The following is a 20000-nucleotide window of genomic DNA, read 5'->3' as shown; positions in this document are numbered from 1 at the left end:
GTGTGATGTGTTGGAATCTGATGAATCACCATCGTTATCAGACACCACGTTCTCAGCTTCACCTTTCCCTTTTCTTTTGTTTATTTGTTTTCTTTTGGTGGGGACTTTGAAAACTGGTTCTGTCTCTGGATCGGTCTCACAGTTGTTATCTATTTCATCAATATTCATTGCAACATCTGTAGGTACAGAAATGTCTCCAGCTGTGTCTGCAGGTTCTTCTACTGCAGGTTTAGCTGCAGTGTCAGTGGTTGCTGGAGCGCTGCTCACACCGGCCTCGGCTGCAGCCACGGGGACTTCGTTGGTCTCGGTTTCAGAGCCGGGCAGTGCGGTGGGAGCGGGCTCTTCTGCGGCGCAAGCACCGGTGATGTCAGACTCATGATATCCAGCATCAGTGTGGTTTTGATTCAGGGTCTCAGGGCATGCACGCACAAGGTGGCTCATTTTTCCACAGCTAAAGCACTGCATGCTCGTTTCAGATAAACAGTGTAATCAAATTCATCAACTCTGATATTGAAGGAGAAATCCAGGATATCTGCATTGTTTTTCAGAACCATGTAAACCTGTCTTCGGAAAGACACAATGTGTTTTAATAGCAGTGAGTTGCAACAGAGTGCAATTTTCCTGATAGGTGAGACCAATTTACCAAAAAAGACAATTCTTATGCCAGACTTCATCTTTTACAAAAGGTGGGACGTTTGAGATGATGATTATTTTAGACGGGCTGCTGAGTGGAAACACACGTAGCAGGAAGTTATCGAGTTTAATCCTTGTTTGGATCACTTCATTAGCCTTTTCAATCGTGCTCAATAAGAGAACAACAGTGTTGTTCATCCTAGAACCCGACACTATGCTACCATGACCGACTACATCTTCTACTGCTAGAACACACTCCTCTACCCTCACTTTACACAACACACACTACATCTCCTACTGCTAGAACACACTCCTCTACCCTCACTTTACCCATCACCTCCTACATCTCCTACTGCTAGAGCACACCTCTACCCTCACTTTACACAACACCTACTACATCTCCTGCTAGAACACACCTCTACCCTCACTTTACCCAACACCTACTACATCTCCTACTGCTAGAACACACCTCTACCCTCACTTTACACACCTACTACATCTCCTACTGCTAGAGCACACCTCTACCCTCACTTTACACACCTACTACATCTCCTACTGCTAGAACACACCTCTACCTTCACTTTACACAAAACGTCTACATCTCCTACTGCTAGAACACACTCTCACCCTCACTTTACACACCACCTACTACATCTCCTACTGCTAGAACACACTCCTTTACCCTCACTTTACACAACAACGTCTACATCTCCTACTGCTAGAGCACACCTCTACCCTCACTTTACCCAACACCTACTACATCTCCTACTGCTAAAGCACACCTCTACCCTCACTTTACCCAACACCTACTACATCTCCTACTGCTAGAACACACTCCTCTACCCTCACTTTACACACACCTACTACATCTCCTACTGCTAGAACACACTCCTCTACCCTCACTTTACACAACACCACTACATCTCCTACTGCTAGAACACACTCCTCTACCCTCACTTTACCCATCACCTCCTACATCTCCTACTGCTAGAACACACTCCTCTACCCTCACTTTACCCATCACCTCTACATCTCCTACTGCTAGAACACACTCCTCTACCCTCACTTTACACAACACCTACTACATCTCCTACTGCTAGAACACACCTCTACCCTCACTTTACCCAACACCTACTACATCTCCTACTGCTAGAACACACCTCCTCTACCCTCACTTTACACACCTACTACATCTCCTACTGCTAGAACACACCTCTACCCTCACTTTACACAAAACGTCTACATCTCCTACTGCTAGAACACACCTCTACCCTCACTTTACACACCACCTACTACATCTCCTACTGCTAGAACACACCCTTTACCCTCACTTTACACAACACCTACTACATCTCCTACTGCTAGAGCACACTCCTCTACCCTCACTTTACCCAACACCTACTACATCTCCTACTGCTAAAGCACACCTCTACCCTCACTTTACCCAACACCTACTACATCTCCTACTGCTAGAACACACTCTCACCCTCACTTTACACACCTACTACATCTCCTACTGCTAGAACACACTCCTCTACCCTCACTTTACCCAACACCTACTACATCTCCTACTGCTAGAACACACTCCTCTACCCTCACTTTACACAACACCTACTACATCTCCTACTGCTAGAACACACTCCTCTACCCTCACTTTACCCAACACCTACTACATCTCCTACTGCTAGAACACACCTCTACCTCACTTTACACAACACCTACTACATCTCCTACTGCTAGAACACACTCCTCTACCCTCACTTTACACACCACCTACTACATCTCCTACTGCTAGAACACACTCTACCCTCACTTTACACAACACTACTACATCTCCTACTGCTAGAGCACACCTCTACCCTCACTTTACCCAACACCTACTACATCTCCTACTGCTAGAACACACCTCTACCCTCACTTTACCCAACACCTACTACATCTCTACTGCTAGAACACACCTCTACCCTCACTTTACACACACCTCCTACATCTCCTACTGCTAGAACACACTCTACCCTCACTTTACACAACACCTACTACATCTCCTACTGCTAGAACACACCTCTACCCTCACTTTACCCAACACCTACTACATCTCCTACTGCTAGAACACACCTCTACCCTCACTTTACCCAACACACTACATCTCCTACTGCTAGAGCACACCTCTACCCTCACTTTACACACCTACTACATCTCCTACTGCTAGAACACACCTCTACCTTCACTTTACACAAAACGTCTACATCTCCTACTGCTAGAACACACTCCTCACCCTCACTTTACACACCACCTACTACATCTCCTACTGCTAGAACACACTCCTTTACCCTCACTTTACACAACAACGTCTACATCTCCTACTGCTAGAGCACACCTCTACCCTCACTTTACCCAACACCTACTACATCTCCTACTGCTAGAGCACACCTCTACCCTCACTTTACCCAACACCTACTACATCTCCTACTGCTAGAACACACCTCTACCCTCACTTTACACACCTACTACATCTCCTACTGCCAGAACACACCTCTACCCTCACTTTACCCAACACACACTACATCTCCTACTGCTAGAACACACCTCTACCCTCACTTTACCCATCACCTCCTACATCTCCTACTGCTAGAACACACCTCTACCCTCACTTTACCCATCACCTCCTACATCTCCTACTGCTAGAACACACTCTACCCTCACTTTACACAACACCTACTACATCTCCTACTGCTAGAACACACCTCCTCTACCCTCACTTTACCCAACACCTACTACATCTCCTACTGCTAGAACACACCTCTACCCTCACTTTACACACCTACTACATCTCCTACTGCTAGAACACACTCCTCTACCTTCACTTTACACAAAACGTCTACATCTCCTACTGCTAGAACACACTCCTCTACCCTCACTTTACACACCACCTACTACATCTCCTACTGCTAGAACACACCCTTTACCCTCACTTTACACAACACACACTACATCTCCTACTGCTAGAGCACACTCCTCTACCCTCACTTTACCCAACACCTACTACATCTCCTACTGCTAGAACACACTCTCTACCCTCACTTTACCCAACACCTACTACATCTCCTACTGCTAGAACACACCTCTACCCTCACTTTACACACCTACTACATCTCCTACTGCCAGAACACACTCCTCACCCTCACTTTACCCAACACACACTACATCTCCTACTGCTAGAGCACACCTCTACCCTCACTTTACACATCTACTACATCTCCTACTGCTAGAACACACCTCTACCCTCACTTTACCCAACACCTACATCTCCTACTGCTAGAACACACCTCTACCCTCACTTTACACAAAACGTCTACATCTCCTACTGCTAGAACACACTCCTCTACCCTCACTTTACCCAACACCTACTACATCTCCTACTGCTAGAACACACCTCTACCCTCACTTTACCCAACATCTACTACATCTCCTACTGCTAGAACACACCTCTACCTCACTTTACACACCTTCTACATCTCCTACTGCTAGAACACACCTCTACCCTCACTTTACCCAACACCTACTACATCTCCTACTGCTAGAACACACCTCTACCCTCACTTTACACACCTACTACATCTCCTGCTAGAACACACTCCTCTACCCTCACTTTACACAACACCTACTACATCTCCTACTGCTAGAGCACACTCCTCTACCCTCACTTTACACAACACCTACTACATCTCCTACTGCTAGAACACACTCCTCTACCCTCACTTTACACACCTACTACATCTCCTACTGCTAGAGCACACTCCTCTACCCTCACTTTACACACCTACTACATCTCCTACTGCTAGAACACACTCCTCTACCCTCACTTTACACAACACCTACATCTCCTACTGCTAGAACACACTCCTCTACCCTCACTTTACACACCACCTACTACATCTCCTACTGCTAGAGCACACCTCTACCCTCACTTTACCCAACATCTACTACATCTCCTACTGCTAGAACACACTCTACCCTCACTTTACACACCTACTACATCTCCTACTGCTTGAACACACTCCTCTACCTCACTTTACACAACACCTACATCTCCTACTGCTAGAACACACCTCTACCCTCACTTTACACACCTACTACATCTCCTACTGCTAGAACACACCTCTACCTCACTTTACCCAACACCTACTACATCTCCTACTGCTAGAACACACTCCTCTACCCTCACTTTACCCAACACCTACTACATCTCCTACTGCTAGAACACACTCCTCTACCCTCACTTTACCCAACACCTACTACATCTCCTACTGCTAGAGCACACCTCTACCCTCACTTTACCCAACACCTACTACATCTCCTACTGCTAGAACACACCTCTACCCTCACTTTACACACCTACTACATCTCCTACTGCTAGAACACACCTCTACCTCACTTTACCCAACACCCACTACATCTCCTACTGCTAGAACACACCTCTACCCTCACTTTACCCAACACCTACTACATCTCCTACTGCTAGAACACACTCCTCTACCCTCACTTTACCCAACACCTTTACTCCATTACACCGGGTTAAACCTCACAGCTCATCCTGCACAATCCTACCACCAGTCTACACACCAAACAAACTCTAGTCGATCTGCCCTTTTTTTTTATAAAAACACAAAAAACAAAAAACAACAATTCAAAGAAGATAATATGCAAAAGCATATAAGAAGTTAGAGAAAGATAAAAGCAAAACTGCACACCGTCACCACTCTCTCAAGCTCCGCCCACTCGCTCCCAGCATGCACTTAGAGAGGGAGAGAGCGAGAGATAGTGTGTGTGTGTGTGTGTGTGTGTGTGTGTGTGTGTGTGTGTGTGTGTGTGTGTGAGAAAAAGAGAGAGAGAGATTCAAGATTCTGTATTTGTCAAAAACATACTTAGATGCGGAATGAAATGCAAATCCAAAATGAAAATCCACTCAGGAATTAAGGTCCAAACGTATGAAAAATTAAAAATAAAAGGAGAAAAAGAAGAAAAAATTAATTTAAACCAAATATATTTTAATATGTAAATATATTTAATGTGCAAAAGAAGTAAAAGGTAGAACAGGTAATGAGGTAAAAATGAAGCACTAACAGTAGTAATGATTATGGGAGTGTACGGTGCAGTGTGTAGACGCAGAATGAGGATTTATAGGAGTTTTAGATGCACATGCTCACACTGAGAAGTCTGATGGCTTGTGGGAAGAAGCTCCTCCTAAACCTCTCAGATTTCGCCATCAGACAGCAGAAGCGCTTGGCGGAGGGCAGCAGAGTAAACAGATAGTGACTGGGGTGATTTGGGTCCATGATGATTTTAACAGCCGTGTTTCTGCATTGATTGTTGTATATTTCTTGCAGAGGAGGTAAAACATCCCTGAGATGCTCTCTGCTAAATACACTTTCCTCAGAATCATTTTAAGTCCTGTTTGGAGCAGTTGCAGAGATGCAAGTCAAGTCAAGTTTATTTTGATTGCACTTTTCACAACAGACATTGTTTCAAAGCAGCTTTACACAAATAAACAGTGAAGGTGAATGGTGTGTGTTTATCTCTGATGAGCTGCTGTGGAGACTGTGGCAAGGAAAAACTCCCTTAGATGTAATGAGGAAGAAACCTTGAGAGGAACCAGACCCAAAAGTGGAACCCATCTTCATTTGGGTGACATCAAGAGTTTGATCATAAATCTTTCAACAATACAGAACACTGGAGAGTGAGAACTAGCATGAGTACTTGAGTATAAGGTTATAAGTGAAGTTCTTTCTACAGTCTTTGGTATAAAAGTAGGAGCAAAATTTGTGATCATCACAGATCCAGCATCAGCTTCCACATGCCAGAGCCTTTAATGAGGTCCAATGTCAAAACTCCACACATGTAGTGGGATCCAATTGGCACTGGTACGTCTCTAGATGGTTCAGGATGTTTGCGAGTTTGGCATCTACTTCTTTAAAGTCCATAATCTTCATAAGGTGGGACATGACTGGAGCTGGAGCAACCTCAGGAAGCCTCGGGATGGGGAGAGAAAGAGAAGCAGTGGAGAGAAATTAGTGTAGCTGCTGTTCATGATATTAACAGCACAAGTTGATAATGTGCATGTGATCAGATGTTCTGGAGCACAAGGTCATGATGTGAGTATGTTATGTGTAGGCTTTGCAAAAAAATATATGTTTTTAGTCTACGCTTAAACTGGGTGAGTGTGTCTGAGCCCCGAACACCGTCAGGAAGACTATTCCAGAGTTTAGGAGCTAAATGTGAAAATACTCACAGAATGCTTTCTACAGCCCCAGTATAGCATGTTTTTAAGACTACTGGTGAAACTCTGAATTTCCTAAGCTGCTAAAGATGATACAGTGTTTGTCTGAAATTTTTCCCCTGAGATTATGTGTAAGCAGACCAATACACGCTCTCAGAGATGTGTACTTCAAGGGTTTTAAAGTTGCTCACCTTCTCCATATGGGGTAGTCACTCACTATCACCTTGGTTTTGTTGACATTCAGGGAGAGACAGTTACCCTAGTAACATGATGATAATTAGGCCACTTTATCAAGGTAGGTGGTCTCATCCGAGATAAATGGAGATGATGCCAAAAACCACTATGTTGTCAGTAAATTTGATGATGGAAGTGGAGCTGTGAGAGGACACACAGTCATCAGAATAGCGAGAGTAGAGCAGGGAGCTTAGGATGCAGCCTTGAGGTGCTCCTACACTCAGGGTGATGGACTTGGAGGTGAGCTGGTCTACTCTGCCTACCTGGGGTCTGTCTGTGAGAGAAAGATTGTGTGTGCATATGTGTGAAATAAATTCTCTCTCAAGTCAAATCAAGTCAAGTTTATTTGTATAGCGCTTTTCACAACAGACATCGTCTCAAAGCAGCTTTACACAAATCAACAGTGATGGTGAATGGTGTGAATTTGTCCCTGATGAGCAAGCCGTGGCGACTGTGGCAAGGAAAAACTCCCTTAGATGTTATGAGGAAGAAACCTTGAGAGGAACCAGACTCAAAAAGGGAACCCATCCTCATCTGGGTGACATCAAGAGTTTGATCATAAATCTTTCAACAATAAAGAACACTGGACAGTGAGAACTAACATGAGTACTGGAGTATAAGATTATAAGTGATGTTCTTTCTGCAGTCTTATACAGTCTATATGGTTCTCTCTCAGACAGTGTGAGGTTGGTGGATGGTGGAAGTCGCTGTGCTGGGAGAGTGGAGGTTCTTCATGAAGGACAGTGGGGAACAGTGTGTGGTGATGACTGGGATATGAAAGAAGCTGCAGTGGTGTGTAGAGAACTGCACTGTGGAGAAGCTGTAGATGTACGTTATGAAGCTCACTTTGGAGAAGGATCAGGACCAATCTGGATGGATGATGTGGACTGTAGAGGATCAGAGTCGACACTGAAGGACTGTAGATCAGCAGAGTGGGGTGAAAGTGACTGTAATCATGGTGAAGATGCTGGAGTCAACTGCTCAGGTAAACTGCTGTATTTAGAAAAAACTTTACTTCTTCTTCTTCTTCTTCTTCTTCTTCTTCTTTTCTTTCGGCTGCTCTCATTAGGGGTCGCCACAGCGGATCATCCGTCTCCATACCCCCCTGTCCTCTACATCTGCCTCTTTCACACCAACTACCTGCATGTCTTCCCTCACCACATCCATGAACCTCCTCCTTGGCCTTCCTCTTTTCCTCCTACCTGGTGGCTCCATCCTCAGCATTCTTCTACCAATATAACTCATGTCCCACCTCTGCACATGTCCAAACCATCTCAATCACACCTCCCTCACCTTGTCACCAAAACATCCTACATGCGCTGTCCCTCTAATAAACTCATTTCTAATCTTGTCCATCCTCGTCACTCCCAACGAAAACCTTAACATCTTCAGTTCTGCTACCTCCAGCTCTGCCTCCTGTCTTTTACTCAATGCCACTGTCTCTAATCCATACAACATCGCAGGTCTCACCACAGTCCTATAAACTTTCCTTTCATTCTTGCAGATACCCTACTATCACAAATCACTCCTGTCACTCTTCTCCACCCACTCCACCCTGCCTGCACTATGTTCTTCACCTCTAACACACTCTCCATTACTTTGCACTGTTGACCCCAGGTACCTGAACTCTTCCACCTTCTCCACCTCTTCTCCTGCAACCGCACCCTCCACTCCCCCTCTCATTCACACACATGTACTCTGTCTTACTCCTACTGACTTTCATTCCCCTTCTCTCCAGTGCATATCTCCACCTCTCCAGGCTCTTTTCAACCTGCTCCCTACTCTCACAACAAATCACAATATCATCTGCAAACATCATAGTCCAGGGAGACTCCTGTCTGACCTCGTCCGTCAACCTGTCCATCACCACTGCAAACAGGAAAGGGCTCAGGGCCGATCCTTGATGCAGTCCAACCTTCACCCTGAACCAATCTGTCTGTCCTACTGCTCACTTCACCGCTGTCACATTGTCCTCATACATGTCCTGCACCACCCTCACATACTTCTCTGACACACCAGACTTCCTCATACAACACCACAACTCCTCTCCACCCTGTCATATGCTTTATCTAAATCAACAAACACACAATGCAACTCCTTCTGTCCTTCTCTATACTTCTCCATCCACATTCTCAAAGCATATGATGCATTTGTGGTGCTCTTCCTCAGCATGAAACCATACTGCTGCTCACAGATGGTCACCTCTTCTCTCAGCCTGGCTTCCACTACTCTTTCCCATAACTTCATGGTGTGACTGATCAACTTAATTCCCTCCAGTTACTGCAGGTCTGCACATCTCCTTTATGCTTAAAGATCGGTACCAGCACACGCCTTCTCCATTCCTCAGGCATCTTCACACCTTACAGAATCTTTTAAACAATCTGGTTAAAAACTCCACTGCCATCTCTGCTAAACATCTCCACGCTTCTACCGGTATGTCATCTGGTCCAACCAACTTTCCACCCTTCATCCTCTTAATCGCTGCTCTCACTTCCTCCTTACTAATCCTATCTACATCCTGCTTCACCATCTCCACATCATCCAACCTTCTCTCTCTGATTTTCCTCCTTCATCAGCTGCTCAAAATACTCTCCACCTTCTCAACACACTCTCCTCACTAGTCAACACATTTCCTCTCCATCCTTTATTGCTCTAACTTGCAGTACATCCTTCCAGCTCGGTCCCTCTGCCTGGCCAATCGGTAAAAATCCTTTTCTCCTCTCTAAGTGACCAACTTCTCCTACATCTCCTCATATGCTTTTTCCTTGGCTTTCACCACATCCCTCTTTACCTGCTGCCGCATCTCCTTGTACTCCTGCCTACTTTTCTCATCACTCTGTCGATCCCACTTCTGTTTTGCCAACCTCTTCTGCTTATGCTCTCCTGCACTTCCTCATTCCACCACCACGTCTCTTTGTCTTCCTTTCTATTTCCAGATGTCACACCAAGTACTTTTCTAGCTGACACCCTCTTCACCACCACCGAGCCCCTGTCTGACCACTTCCTAAATCTCACACTACACTCTTCCTCCTTCAGTTTCCACCATCTTATTCTTCTTTCAGTCCTCACTCTCCTCCTCTTCTTCTTCACCTTCAAAACCATCCCACGGACCACCATCCGATGCTGTCTAGCTACACTGTCCCCTGCCAACACCTTACAGTCTCCAATCTCCTTCAGGTTGCATCTCCTGCATAGCACATAGTCCACCTGTGTGCACCTTCCTCCACTCTTATATGTCACCCTATGATCATCCTTCTTCTTAAAATAAGTGTTCACCACTGCCATTTCCATCCTTTTAGCCAAATCCACCGTCTGCCCTTCAACATTCCTCACCTGATGAGGAGGTGATGGTAGGTATGGCCTTAACCTACCATCACCTCCTCATCACCTCTGTTCCTTCACCTACATGCCCATTAAAGTCTGCCCCAATCAACAATTGTTCATTCCTACACCTTTTACCACTTCATCTAATTCACTCCAGAATCTTTCCTTCTCCTCCATCTCACAGCCAACTTGTGGAGCATAGGCACTGATGACATTTATCATCATCCTTCAACTTCCAGCTTCACGTTCATCACCCTATCAGAAACTCTTCACCTCCACTACTCTTACTGTACTCTTCCTTCAGAATCACCCCTACACCATTTCTCTTCCATCCACACCATGATAAAACAGTTTAAACACATCCAATGTTCCTGCTCTTACTCCCTTTCCACTTGGTCTCCTGAACACACAACATCTCTACCTTTCTCCTCTCCATCATATCAGCTCCTCTCTCCCTTTACCAGTCATAGTACCAACATTTAAAGTACCAACCCAAACCTCCTTTCTCCTCCACTTCTCCTTTCCTGCTGTCTCTGTAGACGTCTTCCTCCTCTCCTTTTCCTCCTTCAGCCAGCAGTAGCCCAATTTCCACCAGTACCCTGTCGGCTAACGATACCTGTGGTGGTCGTTGTTAACCCGGCCTCTACCGATCCGCTATGGAATTCTTATTTGTGATCCATATTCGATTTGGCACATGTTTTACACTGGATGTCCTTCCTAACGCAACCCTCCTTATTTATCCGGGCTTGGGACCGCACTACATTACATTTGCGGCATTTAGCAGACGCCTTATCCAGATCGCTAAGAGTGCACTGGCTTGTGCCTCCCTAATGGCTGGGTTAGAAAAAACTTTACAATCAGTAAAATTATTATTATGAACGAATTTACTCATTTAAATTCCAAAACATTTACTTTAATAAAACAAACAAACAAAAAAAACATTGTGTTAAAATAATAGAAAATCAACAATCAACTAAAACAATTAGGTTTTATTTTACATTATTTCATAATATTTTGAAAACTAAAATTTTACACAATGAAATCCCCAGGTCAGAATTCCAGACTAATTGCTGGTCCTCACCGATGTTCTGGAAGATTGGAGGTGCTTCATGGAGGTTCCTGGTCCACAGTGTGTGATGTTGACTTTGACCAGCAGGATGCAGAGGTTGTGTGTCGAGAGCTGGACTGTGGGATTCCTGTGAAGGTTCTGGGATCAGTTGCTTTTGGTCGAGGGGAGGGTCAGGTGTGGACAGAGGAGCTTCAGTGTAGAGAAATGAATCTGAAATTAAACTCTGTCCAACATCATCTTCACTCAAACACTCAAACTGCTCCCATCACAATGATGTGGGATTAATATGTTCTGGTAAAGTATATATATATATATATATATATATATATATATATATATATATATATATATATATATATGTGTGTGTGTGTGTGTGTGTGTGTGTGTGTGTGTGTGTGTGTAAAATAATTTTGTTTTCTTTCTCATAGAGACTGTGAGGTTGGTGGATGGTGGAAGTCGCTGTGCTGGGAGAGTGGAGGTTCTTCATGAAGGACAGTGGGGAACAGTGTGTAGTGATGACTGGGATATGAGCGATGCTGCAGTGGTGTGTAGAGAACTGCACTGTGGAGAAGCTGTAAATGTGCATTATGAAGCTCACTTTGGAGAAGGATCAGGACCAATCTGGATGGATGATGTGGACTGTAGTGGATCAGAGTCGACACTGAAGGACTGTAGATCACGTGGGTGGGAGAAACATGACTGTAATCATGGTGATGATGCTGGAGTCACCTGCTCAGGTAAACTGCTTTGTTTAGTAAAAAATTATAATCATTCAAATTATTCAATTCACTATTTTAAATCCCAAAATGTTTATTTCATTCAAATAAAATTAACAAAAAACAAAGAAAATTATAGAATTAGATTCTAATTAAATTATATTGTACATACCCTAGAACAGGGTTGGCCAACCGGCGGCTCTCGAGGCACATGCGGCTCTTTGGCTGGTTTCATGCGGCTTTTACGCTCATATCGAAGTTTGTGTTTGTTGTTTTTTAATATGCGTGTTCGCTTCGCTTGAGTTCAATACGGTATTTTTAAGACTTTAATGATCAAACTTTGCGGTATATTCATCTCACGCACATGCGCATTTGACGAAAATACCGTATTGAACTCAAGCGAAGTGAACACACACATAAAAAAACACACAAACAAAGTCTGTTTTCTACCCTGAAACACGTGAAATCAAAGCATTGATCTGTTCTGACTGACACACGTGAAAGAATTGCTTCGAGTGGCAAAAACGGAATACGAGGCAGATTTGAAGAGGATTGTTCAAGGCAAGGATGCCAAAAGTCCCACTAAGTAACATGCAGAGTAAAAGAAATACGCTATTGTAAATGATTATATTTTTGTTTGTGGACTTGGTTAAACAAAGTTTGTGTGTGTGAGAGTGCACACAATGTTCATTGTTCAAAATGACTGTCCTGTGGTCTTAAAACTGTAGGAGTCAATTTCTGTCATTATGTTGGTGTGTGACATTTACTATAAATCTGGCTGAGCAGAGGTGTGTGTTTGTGTGTGTGTGTGTGTGTGTGTGTGTGTGTTTGTGTGTTAGAGGAAGGGATGGGTAATGTTCATGTGTACCGATGTGAATGATCTGGCTCTTTGCGGTAACACAGTAAAGAAATGTGGCTCTCGGTCTCTGACTGGGTGGCCACCTCTGCCATAGAAGGAATTATTGACGTTCTGTCATATTTAATACAATGAAATCTCCAGGTCAGAATTCCAGACTCACTGCTGGTCCTCACCCATGTTCTGGAAGAGTGGAGATGATTCATGGAGGTTCCTGGTCCACAGTGTGTGATGGTGACTTTGACCAGCAGGATGCAGAGGTTGTGTGTCGAGAGCTGGACTGTGGGATTCCTGTGAAGGTTCTGGGATCAGCTGCTTTTGGTCGAGGGGAGGATCAGGTGTGGACAGAGGAGCTTCAGTGTAGAGGAAATGAATCTGAGATTTACTTCTGTCCATCATCATCTTCACTCAAACACTCAAACTGCTCCCATCACAATGATGTGGGATTAATATGTTCTGGTAAAGTATCATTGTGTGTGTGTGTGTGTGTGTGTGTGTGTGTGTTTGTGTGTTAGAAGGAATTATTGACGTTCTGTCATATTTAATACAATGAAATCTCCAGGTCAGAATTCCAGACTCACTGCTGGTCCTCACCCATGTTCTGGAAGAGTGGAGATGATTCATGGAGGTTCCTGGTCCACAGTGTGTGATGGTGACTTTGACCAGCAGGATGCAGAGGTTGTGTGTCGAGAGCTGGACTGTGGGATTCCTGTGAAGGTTCTGGGATCAGCTGCTTTTGGTCGAGGGGAGGATCAGGTGTGGACAGAGGAGCTTCAGTGTAGAGGAAATGAATCTGAGATTTACTTCTGTCCATCATCATCTTCACTCAAACACTCAAACTGCTCCCATCACAATGATGTGGGATTAATATGTTCTGGTAAAGTATCATTGTGTGTGTGTGTGTGTGTGTGTGTGTGTGTGTATGTATGTGTGTGTGTGTGTGTGTGTGTTTGTGTGTGTGAGAGTGCACACAATGTTCATTGTTCAAAATGACTGTCCTGTGGTCTTAAAACTGTAGGAGTCAATTTCTGTCATTATGTTGGTGTGTGACATTTACTATAAATCTGGCTGAGCAGAGGTGTGTGTGTGTGTATAATAAATTCTCTCTCTCTCAGGCAGTGTGAGGTTGGTGGATGGTGGAAGTCCCTGTGCTGGGAGAGTGGAGGTTCTTCATGAAGGACAGTGGGGAACAGTGTGTGTGTGTGTGTGTGTGTGTGTGTGTGTGTGTGTGTGTGTGTGTAATAAATTCTCTCTCAGACAGTGTGAGGTTGGTGAATGGTGGAAGTCGCTGTGCTGGGAGAGTGGAGGTTCTTCATGAAGGACAGTGGGGAACAGTGTGTGGTGATGACTGGGATATGAGCGATGCTGCAGTGGTGTGTGGAGAACTGCAGTGTGGAGAAGCTGTAGATGCACCACCATACGGTCACTTTGGACCAGGATCAGGACCAATCTGGATGGATGATGTGGGCTGTAGTGGATCAGAGTCGACACTGAAGAACTGTAGTTCACGGGTGGGGAAACATTACTGTAATCATGGTCATGATGCTGGAGTCACCTGCTCAGGTAAACTGCTGTATTTAGAAAAAACTTTAGAATCAGTAAAATGATTATTATGAATGAATTTACTCATTTAAATTCCAAAACATTCACTTTATTAAAATAAACAATAAAATATTATTGATAAAATAAAAGAATAAAAGGAGAACAAATGAATGAACACATTGAGATTTTATTGAAATAATTTTGTAACTACACTGGAATGATTTCTTGATGTTTTCTCTTGTTGGAAACTCAAAATTTACACAATGAAATAAAACTCAGGTCACAGAAAGTCCAGACTCACTGCTGGTCCTCACCGATGTTCTGGAAGAGTGGAGGTGCTTCATGGAGGTTCCTGGTCCACAGTGTGTGATGGTGACTTTGACCAGCAGGATGCAGAGGTTGTGTGTCGAGAGCTGGACTGTGGGATTCCTGTGAAGGTTCTGGGATCAGCTGCTTTTGGTCGAGGGAGGTCAGGTGTGGACAGAGGAGCTTCAGTGTAGAGGAAATGAATCTGAGATTTACTTCTGTCCATCATCATCTTCACTCAAACACTCAAACTGCTCCCATCACAATGATGTGGGATTAATATGTTCTGGTAAAGTATCATGATTGAACTTCTGTTTAAATAGAGACCACGTTCCTGTCAATCAAACTTTAAGGTGTCTTTGTTGATGTTCCTCTTTCACTGAGCTCTCGGCTGTTTGTTCTGGTCACACAGAGGCTCGGCTGGTGAACGGATCAGACTCCTGTTCTGGTCGAGTGGAGCTCCAGTACCTCAGTGAGTGGGGCACAGTTTGTGCTGTAGGCTGGGATATGAGAGCTGCAGATGTTCTCTGTGCACAGCTGGATTGTGGGAGTGCTGTGGCTGTGGTGGAGGTGGACTGGTTTGTGGAGGGAGTGGCCACATCTGGGCTGATGTGTTTGATTGTCAGGGAATGAGACACACCTATCACAATGTGGCATCTCATCATGGAGTCGAGCTGCATGTTCTCATAAACACGATGCTGGAGTGATCTGTAACGGTGAGATATTAACATCACGTACACCACGTTAGTGAATAAAGTCAGTGTTCATTAGAATATTTCAGTGATGTTCTTCTGCTTCAGGATCATCCATGGCGTTTCATGAGGCGAGTGCGGTTGTCTGGAGGAGCGAGTGTCAGGGGGAGGTGGAGATTTATTTCAGGCAGGACTGGAGGAAAGTTCTCCTGGACTCGTGGAGTCTGTCTGAGGCGTCTGTGCTCTGCAGACAGCTGGGCTGTGGCTCTGTGCTGAACTACCGTTCATCTCCATCCACCACTGAACACAAACACATGTGTGTAACGGCTTTCAGCTGCTCTGGGAGTGAAGCTCATCTGGGGAACTGCAGCAGTGCACAAGCTGTCAACTGCACCTCTGAAGAACATCTGTACATCACCTGCTCAGGTAAACACCACCTACAAACACAACAGCTACAAATGAACAGAATTGTAGAACATCAGGAAATAAAATGTGCTGCTCCATTTCATTAGCAGCAGCATTAGCATTCAGTGTTTCAACATTAGCATGTTAACTGATGTGGTGTAAATGTAAAAACAAGACCCTTCAAGACCCTTCTTTTAAAAAAGAATGAACTTTGTGGTGAACTGATGGCATGATGTAACACTGAGTAGAAGCACATGATCTGTGGTGTTCTTCTACATGATGAAGTTCTACACATGACCTTAGAACAGATTGTCTGTAATTACTGTGTAAAATACAGTCATTCCATCCTGAAAGTGTGTGTTTTTACACTCGTCTATGATACAAACTGTATATTCCACACCTTTTCCCATTCAGTGACCCCTGTGTAGAAAAAAGAAAAAGCAGAAATAAAGGTAGATGATTAGAGAAGTTGATTGGGTGAGGAGATGCAGTGCTTCTGCTCCTAGTATCTGTTTCTGGCTCCAGTGTCTGTGGAGGAGAAGTTCATAGCAGCCACGGTTGGTGTTTTTCTATTCTGGGTGTTGTGGAAGGTGGAGGTTTGACAGAATGGACCTCTATGTTCCTGAGTCTGTTCCTGCAGACATGTGAATCTGTAGTAGTTAAACAGCCTTGTTCAAGCACAGACCTCCATATTCCACCATCATTTATCTGACTTTCAGGATCAGAGGATTTACATTTACTGCATTTACATTACTGCCCTCATCCAGAGTGACTTACAGTCATCTCACTTATACAGCTGAGCACTTGAGGGTTAAGGGCCTTGCTAAAGGGCCCAGCAGTGGCAGTTTGGTGGTGCTGGGATTTGAAGCCATGACCTTCTGATCAGAAAACCAACATCTTATCGACTGATCTCCACTTCCCAACTGATTGCATGATCATGGTGCAGTGCAGGTTGAGATAAGAGCTGTGAGGTAGAGCAGTGCTGCTCTGGTTTTCTTTGTAGGCAAACATCAGTGTAATGCAGGAGCTGCAGGATACCAGTAGAGGAACATAGCAATGGGGTGGGAGAACCTCAGGAGGTTAAAATCAAATCATGCAGCTGCATTCTGGATGAGTTGTAGAGGTCAAATGTCCTCAGAGGAAGATAAAGTGCAAAGTTGTGTTCAGTCTCCAAATCAGAGAGTCATTTATTAAAAGCACAAGAACTTCATGTGAAAATGAATCATCTTACATGAACAGAACGTCAGTTGTGCTGGGATTAAGTTTGTGACCCATGATGAGATATCCTGCCAGATATCCTGAGATCTGAGAAGAAATGAAGTGTCATCTTTATAGCAATCATATATAACCTACAAAAGAAAATTCAATTAACAAGAAAATTTATATAAATTGAATTTAGATGAGAATTTGAGAGAACATAAATAAGTGACCAGATCCAAGTCAAGTTGTGATTTACACACACACACACACACACACACACACACACACACACACACACACACACACACACACACACACACACACACACACACACACACACACACACACACACACACACACACACACACACTCTCTCCAACATCAGGTTTGACTCTGTGTAACTCTGGAGTAAGAATTAGAGGTTGGTTTTGAGGATGAAGTCAGAAGGATCTGAATGGTGACTTGGTCATAGGCTACAGGACATTAAACCTCATCCTCCACCTGCTACTGCATAGAAATGTTCAGGAATGTGACTGGAAGAACCCAAATGCAGGTTGCAGGCTGAAGTTTGTCTACTTCCTGAATGAAGTATATCAAAGTTTCTGGCATTTATAATGCAGTGCTGTTTGACACTGTCACTAATCGATCCGTACAGTTTTTATTTATTTATTGATGTTTAAACTCAGTTTTCACTTAAGAGTTCACAGTTTACTCATACTTTTAAAACATATACTATGTGCGTGTGTGTGTGTGTGTGTGTGTGTGTGTGTGTGTGTGTATGTGTGTGTGTGTGTGTGTGTGTGTGTGTGTGTGTGTGTGTGTGTAAACAGCCCCAGGTCCATCAGACTGGTAGGTTCTGAAGGAGACTGTGCAGGAAGGCTGGAGGTTTTCCACAGTGGTTCATGGGGAACAGTGTGTGATGACTCTTGGGGTATTGAGGATGCAGATGTGGTGTGCAGACAGCTGCAGTGTGGACGGCCCTCAGTACCCACACACCAGCCTGGTTTGGTCCTGGAACTGGGTCCATATGGCTGAATGAGGTGGAGTGTGAGGGAATGAGACGTCCCTGTGGAACTGCAGATTTCAGCTGTGTGAAGAGGGTGAATGTGGACACCAGGAGGACGTAGGAGTCGTGTGCTCAGGTACAGTGTGATGACTGAGAATAAACCTGTTAAATATATTCAATATGTAGAAGTGTATAAATCATCCTTCTCCCACCAGAGTTTAAAGAGATCCGACTCACGGGGCCTGTGAGGGGAATCTGGAAGTGTTCTACAATGGAACCTGGGGTAATGTGTCACAATCAGATGGATGATGAAACAGCAGATATGGTGTGTCGAGAGCTGAACTGTGGAAAACGCGAGCGTTTGACCTCATCCAGAGCGAGAGTAAAATCTGCTCCTAACTGGCTGGACCAAGTGAAATGTAGGAAACACGACTCTAATCTGTTGAAATGTCCATCTTCACCCTGGGGACAGAACAGATGTGATAATCGTGATGAGGTGGTTCATATCACCTGCAAAAGTAGGAGGATCTTCTCTCATTACTAGTTTATACTTTACTGTAGAATTTACAAAAATATTCCAGTAATAAAAATAGAAATTACTGAAAAAATCTGTCTCATGGATTTTAATTCTGCAGGTGATGAAACGTCTCTACGTCCTCGAGGGACTCAAGGCTCAAGTAAGGACACTTAAATCTGTTACATCAGTCAGGTGTGAAGGAAAAACTTAATGTTTCTACCTAGAAGTTGATTGTTTTACTATAACTGCAGGTACTGTAGTGTTTTTTCCCTCAATAGAATAAAGATATAATTGAATTAGAAAATCTTAAAGTGTAAACTCCTCTGTCCTGAAGATATCAGAAACCATGAAGGTTTTAATAGATGATGTTGAGTTCATGTTGATGTATCATGGTGTTGTAGTGAGGTGTGTAACTGGAGATGTTATTCAGCGTTGGTGTGTTTCCTCATGTGTGATGTGTGTGATGTAGAACACTGGTCTCTCAGGCTGAGTGGAGGAAAGGGAAGCTGCTCTGGGAGGTTGGAGGTGTATCATAACGCTACATGGGGCTCCGTTTGTGATGATCAGTGGAACATCAGTAACGCTCAGGTGGTGTGCAGACAGCTGGGCTGTGGGTCGGCGCTGAGTGCTGACAGGTTTGGTCCTGGTGAAGGGACTGTCTGGCTGAACAGAGTGAAGTGTCGAGGGGATGAGATTCACCTGTGGGACTGTCATCATTCCCTGAAGAAACACACTGACTGCTCTCATGCTGGAGTCACCTGTGCAGGTCAGAGGGGTGTGCTAACTTTTCAGCATTCTGTCTCCACTCATTACACTTTTCTCCCAGGGTTAAAAACATACAATTTTAAATGGATTTCTGTTACAGACGTATCTGCATCCACCACTTCTACAACCAAATCAACAACAATCTCCACCACAACAGGTACAATATTACAATCTTCCTGTCCACCATTTTTCTACATCTTTATGAAAACACTGTCCTGTGGAGATTCTCTTCTATAATTTCATTTCAGCCAGAAGAACCAGTCCAAGAACATCACCTGTAGCTCCATCCACCCCTCCACTGGTTCTCTTTGTGTTGGGGACGCTGCTCTTCCTGGCCTTAGTGCTTCTGGTGGTACTGTTTTACCAGAACAGAGTGCTCAGGAGCAAATTTATTATTATTATTATTATTATTATTATTATTATGATTATTATTATTATTATTATTATTATTATTATTA

The 20000-nt window shown here is 44.0% G+C and overlaps 1 protein-coding gene and 1 pseudogene across 1 annotated transcript in view; both read left to right on the top strand.

The window, feature by feature from the left end:
- LOC124401089 (deleted in malignant brain tumors 1 protein-like) overlaps nucleotides 1-15590 on the top strand; it is a 21672-nt gene extending 6082 nt beyond the window's left edge. Inside the window, 5 exon segments of the mRNA XM_046873070.1 lie at nucleotides 7821-8129; nucleotides 11966-12274; nucleotides 14931-15117; nucleotides 15119-15246; nucleotides 15370-15590. Of these exon segments, the coding sequence (XP_046729026.1) occupies nucleotides 7821-8129; nucleotides 11966-12274; nucleotides 14931-15117; nucleotides 15119-15246; nucleotides 15370-15590 (1154 nt within the window).
- A 1520-nt stretch (nucleotides 15591-17110) lies between these two features.
- LOC124401088 overlaps nucleotides 17111-20000 on the top strand; it is a 12542-nt pseudogene continuing 9652 nt past the window's right edge.

The sequence above is a fragment of the Silurus meridionalis genome, chromosome 18, assembly GCF_014805685.1.
Source record: "Silurus meridionalis isolate SWU-2019-XX chromosome 18, ASM1480568v1, whole genome shotgun sequence".
Lineage (NCBI taxonomy): Eukaryota > Metazoa > Chordata > Actinopteri > Siluriformes > Siluridae > Silurus > Silurus meridionalis.
Note: the sequence above shows the minus strand (reverse complement) of the source record. Positions and strands in the feature narration are given on the sequence as shown.